The 7,500-nt window shown below is 49.1% G+C and overlaps 1 protein-coding gene across 1 annotated transcript in view; it reads right to left on the reverse strand.

The window, feature by feature from the left end:
- LOC308149770 (partitioning defective 3 homolog) overlaps positions 1-7,500 on the reverse strand; it is a gene marked incomplete at both ends in the record, with an annotated part of 204,272 nt that overhangs the window by 72,394 nt on the left and 124,378 nt on the right. The window contains 3 exon segments of the mRNA XM_080522660.1: positions 1,106-1,262; positions 6,346-6,516; positions 7,281-7,469. Of these exon segments, the coding sequence (XP_080378786.1) occupies positions 1,106-1,262; positions 6,346-6,516; positions 7,281-7,469 (517 nt within the window).

The raw sequence follows: 7,500 nt of genomic DNA on the forward strand, positions 1-7,500 counted from the left end.
AACCGAGCATTCTCGCACCTAACGTGCAAGCACCTAGCTTCGAACTATTCATAGCAATATGCTATGTTTTTGGTGAAATTACGTCTTTGTTTTGAGCGCCAGTGCGCGTTTTATGCGTAGTGCGCGCGAAAAATGAGCGCTCCGCCACTAATGTGAAAAATCCTGGAGGAAACACTGAATGTGTATGTTTGTGTGGGTGTGTGTGTACTGTGTGATGTGTGACTGTGTAGGTTTGTGTGGGTACTGTGTGAGTGTGTGTGCATGCTTACTCCCAGACTCATCTCTCTTGTGTGCGTGCGTCCGTGTGCGTGCCTGCGTGTGTGTATGCTCTAATGGGAAACCATGGCTTTTGACAAGACATTTTGTAAGTCTGTCTGAGCAGAATCAACATTTGATCACCTCAGTCTAGTAGACAATGAAAAGTGCTTTCCTCTGCTCAAGGATTCCACATTTGCTAGACAACAGATACATGTGAATAGTTCACCTTTTGTTTTCCATAGTCTGTCTTTGACGTCTAGAAACTCAAGACAATGTTGAGACACAACAGGGGGGGGGGGGGGGGGGGGGGGGGCTCAGCCTTTGTTTCACTATGGTGCCTCCTTCCTTACCTTTGTTCAGGGTTCCCACACCTTCTGAAACATCAAATTCAAGCACCTTTCAAGGACTTTCAAGATTCAATTCCCTCAAATTCAAGGACCCAACACGGCATAGTTTGAGACAGATCTAGGTGAGGATTTATGTAATAGGAACTATCCGCTCACAGACAATTAAATAGAGAGGCTTGAATGTGTGAACACTAGATGGTCTCTTGCCTTCTCTACCACAGCACAGCAAAACAATATATTGTGAAATATGTGTAAAGTTAAGCAATACAGAGACTTATTTACTAGTTGATAAGCTAAGCAAAACATTTTTGAATATATATATTTTTTTGTTTGTTTAGAGAGAGAGAGAGAGGGGAATTCAAGCACTTTCAATGACCCATGTCTATTTGGGTGTGTGTAATGTGTATGCGCGAGTGTGTGTGTGTGTGTGTGTGTGTAATCCGCCCCCCCCAGACCCACCCATCACGTGTGTGTGTGTGTGCTCCCCCCCTCAGACTCACCCATCATGCGGGCCAGCAGGGCCTGGCGGGGGGCCAGCAGGGGGTCGTCCTCCAGGCCGGCGTAGAGGGAGTGGGAGATGCGGCGCTCCCTCTCCTCCAGGGACACGTCTAGGCTGGGGTGGGCCGGGCCCAGGGGGCTGCTGGAGGAGGGCTCCATCTGGGGGGGGGGGGGGGGGGGGGGGGGTGAGATGGAGGGGGGGGAGGCAGACAGATATAATCAATAACACATTTCCCCCAAAACATCCTTCTGTACGTTGAGTGATCACACTAGGAATGAGCATCGCAACAACCCTCAATACTCATACATACATAGTGTGTGTGTGTGTGTGTGTGTGTGTGTGTAGGGCCCTTTGGGAGTTGAGGGGGTCTGTAAGGACCATGGGGGGCTAGCGAGCGTCTTGCTACCTGCTAGCACCTTCCCCGACGCCACCGTGGTTAGATAAATGAACATGGATTTCCAATAAATCCAAAAAAGCAGTTAAGACTCATGCTGTGTGTGTGTGTGTGTGTGTGTGTGTGTGTGTGTGTGTGTGTGGCCAGCATTCCGCCACAGGAGAGGCATCACACTGTGACATTTCCCTCAGGGGTCTGTCTGTCTGTCTGTCTGTCTGTCTGGACTGTTTATTGTGCCTCTGTCACCTTTACACACACGACACTGGGAGACGGAGTGAGTCTGCTACAGTGTGTGTGTGTGTGTGTGTGTGTGTGTGTGTGTGTCAGTCTGTGTCTGAGTGTGTGTGCGTGCGTGCGTGCCTGCGCACATGTGTATGTGTCCGTCTGCACGTATGTGTGTATGTCTGCATGCGTGTGTGTGTCTGCATGTGTGTGTGTGTATCCGCACACACCCCCTCAGCGTCCACTATCTCCTCCATCGCTGATGAGAGCCTCTCCCTCCCTGCGTCGGCGGCGGAGGGAGATGAGATGACTGATTGCTCTCATCAACGGCAGACAGACACCAACGATACATCTCTCTATCTGCCTCTGTGAACAATCAATACCCCCCTACCCCCCCCCCCCCCCCCTTCACACCAGAGAGATACACACACCAGTGGCGGCTGGTGATAACATTTTTGGGTGGGGCACAGGTTATGGGGGCATGCTCCACGGGGAAGAATATCAACTTTAAAATCTGGATTTACAGTCGATTTTAGCATGAGAATATATATAGGAAGGCCTCCAAGATCTCCAGAGACCCATCCCACCCTGGGAACGAACACTTTGCTCGGCTGCCCTCGGACAGGCGGTTCAGGACCATGTTCGCAAGGACAAATAGACTGAAGCTCAGCACAGACCTAGGTTCTAGGCCCTGGACAATCTAGACAATTTGATGGCAGCTACTAGATTGTAATCAAGTGCAATACTGAAACACAACTGTGAACATTTCAAACCTGCAAACTGCGACACTTTAAATGAATGTGCAATAACACTATGTGCAATATGACAACCCTCGGGTACATAAGGTTCAGAGATAGGAAATGTTAGAATAGGTATAGCATAGCATAGAGTACAGCACAGTGTTTTATTTGTATAGTATAGTATAGTGGATAGTGTACATAGCCTTTATTTATGTAAACCAGCTCTTTTCCCTTCTTGTTTTTAGTTTTTTTCGTAGCACCAGGGGAGCCCCCCCTCCCAAATTTCGTTGTATGGTACCTGTACTATATCAATGACAATAAAGACCATTCATTCATTCATTCATTCATATAACTGAATTATTTTTATATATAACTTATTAAAGGGCAAACTGCAAACACAACAAAAATATGATGCACAACAACTGACAAATCAACTGGAATAGTCTTTGTTATCATCCTGAACTATCTCTGTTGCTCACCTCACCTCAGTTCTGTCTCTATTGCTCTCCTCTCCTGTTGTCTGTCTCTCTGTTGCTCTCCTCTCCTGTTGTCTGTCTCTCTGTTGCTCTCCTCTCCTGTTGTCTGTCCGAATATCGGTTGTTAAGTCGCGACGTGTTTCCGGGTCCAAAGTTGGCTGAGGCGCTGTCTTCGAAATGCCGCAATAATAATAATAATAATAAATTATATTTATATAGCGCTTTTCCGAGGCTCAAATACCCTGACAATATGGGGAAAACGGGAAAGTGCTGTGTCCCTTGTTGTATGAATAGATCCGAGTCTAAAAAATGATTAAACTGTCATTCTACCGCTGTAGTACACTGGTATTCTGGTGCGGAGAATTTCTGGTTTGGATCCGGAAATTGCAAAACGTCACGTTTGACGTCAGACTTAACAACCGGATATTCAGGGCTCTCAAGTCTCACGCATTTTTTTATTTTTACTACCCCTAGTGGTAGTGGCCCTAGGCTGCAGCCTAGGTAAGCCTATAATCTGCGCATGCCCCGGCCGGGAAATAGGAGACAGCCAATTGGAGCGCTGCTACAGCTCACGTGTAAGCCAAAAGTATTTGCAGTGCCATAGACTGCCATTCGGCCGGTGCCCCGACTCCTCCCCTATGTATTTTCACAGTGAATTTTACACACACACAGATAAAATGTTTATTGTATTGGAGGATTTTTAATGAATGCTGATAGGCGCCGACAGAATATCAGCCGCATTTTATGAATAAACAATGTTTATTTAAAAAAATATTTTACAAGTACCAACTAGGAAGTGGGGCTGCGTTGGAAGGTGGGGGCGGCGCCCTAGCGCCCTCTATTGGCCAGCCGCCACTGACACACACCCCAACCCCACACCACAGAGACAGAGAGCTGCGTTATTTACCCCTTTATTATTATGATGATGATGGTTATTATTATTTACGGAGCGGCTGGCCTGAACAGTGCGTAAAGCAGAAAGGGAAGAGCGTTGATGATGACTTGGGGAGAACGGAGAGTGATTTGTTTGGGAGGCCTGGGTGGGGGGGGGGGGGTTGAGTGTTTGGACGGGGAAGGCGATGGGTACGCTGCCTTTAAAGGCGCCGGGTAGTAAAATGTGCTACAGAGAAGGGGGTGTTTCTAGATCTGGGGGTGGGGTTCATAATAGAGAGGGGAGGGTTGTCATATTGAGGTGGGTCAACACAGCACCACTTACTGCGTATTCGGATCGTTACACCAGCTCACGGGAGGGGTGGGGGGTGGGCTGTCGGTCAGACTGTTTATCAGGTAGGAATTATGATGAGGGTCGTCTGTTTCAATAGCTCTCTCTCTCTCTCTCTCTCTCTCTCTCTCCCTCTCTCTCCCTCTTCCTCTCCCTCTCCCTCTCCCTCACTCTCTCTCTCCCTCTCCCTCTCTCTCTCTCTCTCTCTCAATACTAAAGATACGTTGACTCAGCGAGCTGGAAGATGTGTGTGTGTCAAGTAAATGACTATCCAGAAGCAGTAGTGTCTATTAGAGAGGGGACGCTGTGAATTAATTACGAAAATAACTGCATGTGTAACCTGCTTACCTGCCAATCAAGTTCAGACACACACACACACACAGACACACACACACACGCGATGCCCTGCAGCTGTCCCTGCAGCTGGATGTGTGAAGCAGGAGATATCGACGTCTCCCTGGAGGCAGACACACACTCATACACACACCGTACCCTCTAGCCTCACCCCTGGCTGCTCCACCACGACACACACACACACACACACACACACACACACCGATCTCCGGCTCCTGCTTTCAATTACCAGCTGCACCGTGGGAAATCACAGAGCACAGCACTGTAACGAGTGGAGAGGCAAGGCTGGAGGCACGCACGCACGCACACACACACACACACACACACACACACACACACACACACACACACACAGGCTGAGCTCTCTCAAAACAGCAAGCGGATTGAAGGTGTGTGCCTTGTGTACATTCAGTTATTGTGACAGTGAGAGAGATAAGTCACGGCTAACTATGAAATCTCCCACAAACCCTTGGGGCAAAAGGGGAGCAGGGATGAGCGCCTGGGGGGGGCGTGGTGATGACATCATGCAGCGTGAACTGACTGACAGCTATCTCATCCTATATACTGGACAGCTCTCCTGGGTTCAACAAGAAGGCATGTCATTGGTCTACAGCTCTCCTGGGTTCAACAAGAAGGCCTGTCATTGGTCTACAGCTCTCCTGGGTTCAACAAGAAGGCCTGTCATTGGTCTACAGCCCTCCTAGGTTCAACAAGAAGGCCTGTGATTGGTCTACAGCTCTCCTAGGTTCAACAAGAAGGCCTGTCATTGGTCTACAGCTCTCCTGGGTTCAACAAGAAGGCCTGTCATTGGTCTACAGCCCTCCTAGGTTCAACAAGAAGGCCTGTGATTGGTCTACAGCTCTCCTGAGTTCAACAAGAAGACCTGTGATTGGTCTACAGCTCTATTGGGCCCTCAACAAGAACGCCTGTCATTGGTCTACAGAGTCATCACAGAGGTGACAGGATGAGTAAGTATGAGAGGGTCTGGTAAGGGTTATTGGACGACTCCAAGGGTTTAAAAACACGTCCTTAGGAACCGAACCTTCAGATGAGTGATGAGGGAATCTGAGACTCCGTTTGTGACGTGACTTAGCCTTACAGTGACTTTAGGCTGTAAAGAAAACACGATGAAGTCATCAGGAAATACTTAAATCTTTATTTCGGGGCCTGAAGAACATGTGTCACGGATTAAAACAGAGAACAATGATGTCTTAGCCAGAGATGAAGGCAGAGTCATTGTGCTCTTTGACGTGCGCTGCCAAGCCTTTGCATTTCACACATAGACGCCCTGAGGGTTAGAGGCATTCAGCACGAGCGCACACACATGTACACACACACACGTACACACACACACACGGTTTAGTTAGATCAATCAGCACACAGACAAAGCACGCGCGCACACACATGTATACACACACACACACACACACACACACACACACACACACACACACACATACACGGTTTAGTTAGATCAATCAGCACACAGACAAAGCCACACACACACACACACACACACACAGTTTAGTTGGACAATCAAAGCACAAGCACGCACGCACACACAAACACACACAGTTTAGTTGGACAATCAAAACACACGCACACGCGCACACACACACACACACACACACACACACACACACACACACACACACACACACACACACACACACACAGTCACACACACACGGTTTAGTCAGACCAATCAACAGACACATAGTAGTTTAGTTAGACCAATCAGAGAAGTACTGCAGCGCACTTCAAACCAATTGAGTCAGACCAATCAGCGGACACACAACGGGTTAGATGCGTTCTACCAGTCGTCATGGTTACCTGGCTGTGCTTGGCGACCCTCCTGGCAACGATCAGCTGGATCATGCCTCTCTTGTTGCCCTCCGTGGACATGGACATGCGCAGCGTCTCCATGGCCTCCGTGTTGGTCTTCCCTAGCAACGACTCGCCGTTCACCGCGATCAGCTGGTCGTTCACCCGCAGCCTTCCATCCTGTCCACACAGGAAGTGACCAGTGTGAGAGGTGACAACGAAATGACGTCAACTAAAATGACTTTTGGGGAACAGCAGTGAAGTTGTCGTCTGTGAGGAGATCAATAAAGTTTGTAGTGAATTGAAGGTTGTGAATAGAGACGGAGCGCTATGGGGAAGCGGGACCTAGCTTCAGCCCTCCAGCTAGCTGGGCGCTACAAGCTAACGAACGTGTTTTGGGTTCGCAAAAATATAATAACACATACACAGTGGGGGAAATAAGTATTCAACACACGCACCTAGCTTATTTGTATGGATTGGAATGTTCCAATTTCTTTAGCTGTGTAGTTTTATGGAGTGAATACCGATGTCTGGTCTGAGTTTCATATGATTAGCTGCAATGGGAATTATAATTATATTCAAAAACTGTTGGTGTGTTGAATACTTATTTCTCCCAGTGTGTCTCATTTGACAGATCATTGTCAGTGTAAATCACAACTGTCAGAATCTGCGACAGGATTTCTTCAATCAAGAATTCAGAACCAGCTCATTGGGAGCTTTAGAGCAGCGCTGTAGATCTGGATCTGGGACAATCTGATTTCCTCCCTTCCTCTCTACATCCCTCCCTCCCTCACCCCCTCCCTCCCTCTCTACATCCTTTCCCACATCTCTCCCTCCCTCCCCCCCTCCATACCGCCCTCTCTCCCTCCCCCCCTCCCTCCTTCCCTCCCCTCCATACCTCCCTCCCTCCACCCCCTCCAAGGACGGCAGGGCCCCGGCGGTACCTTGCAGGCGGCCCCTCCGTTGATGATGGACTTGACGAAGATGCCCAGGTCGGCGTGGTTCTCCTTGGAGCGGTTCCCCTTGACGCTGACGCCCAGGCCCGCCGACCCAGAGTCACTCAGGGGGATCTCAAACGTCAGGAACTCCCTGGTCCCGTCTGGGGTCAGAACCAGGTCATCCTCCTCCACCTTCTGGAGGGAGGGGGGGAGGAGGAGGGGAGGG

This window comes from Nansenia antarctica, assembly GCF_963989245.1.
Source record: "Nansenia antarctica genome assembly, chromosome: 2".
Lineage (NCBI taxonomy): Eukaryota > Metazoa > Chordata > Actinopteri > Argentiniformes > Microstomatidae > Nansenia > Nansenia antarctica.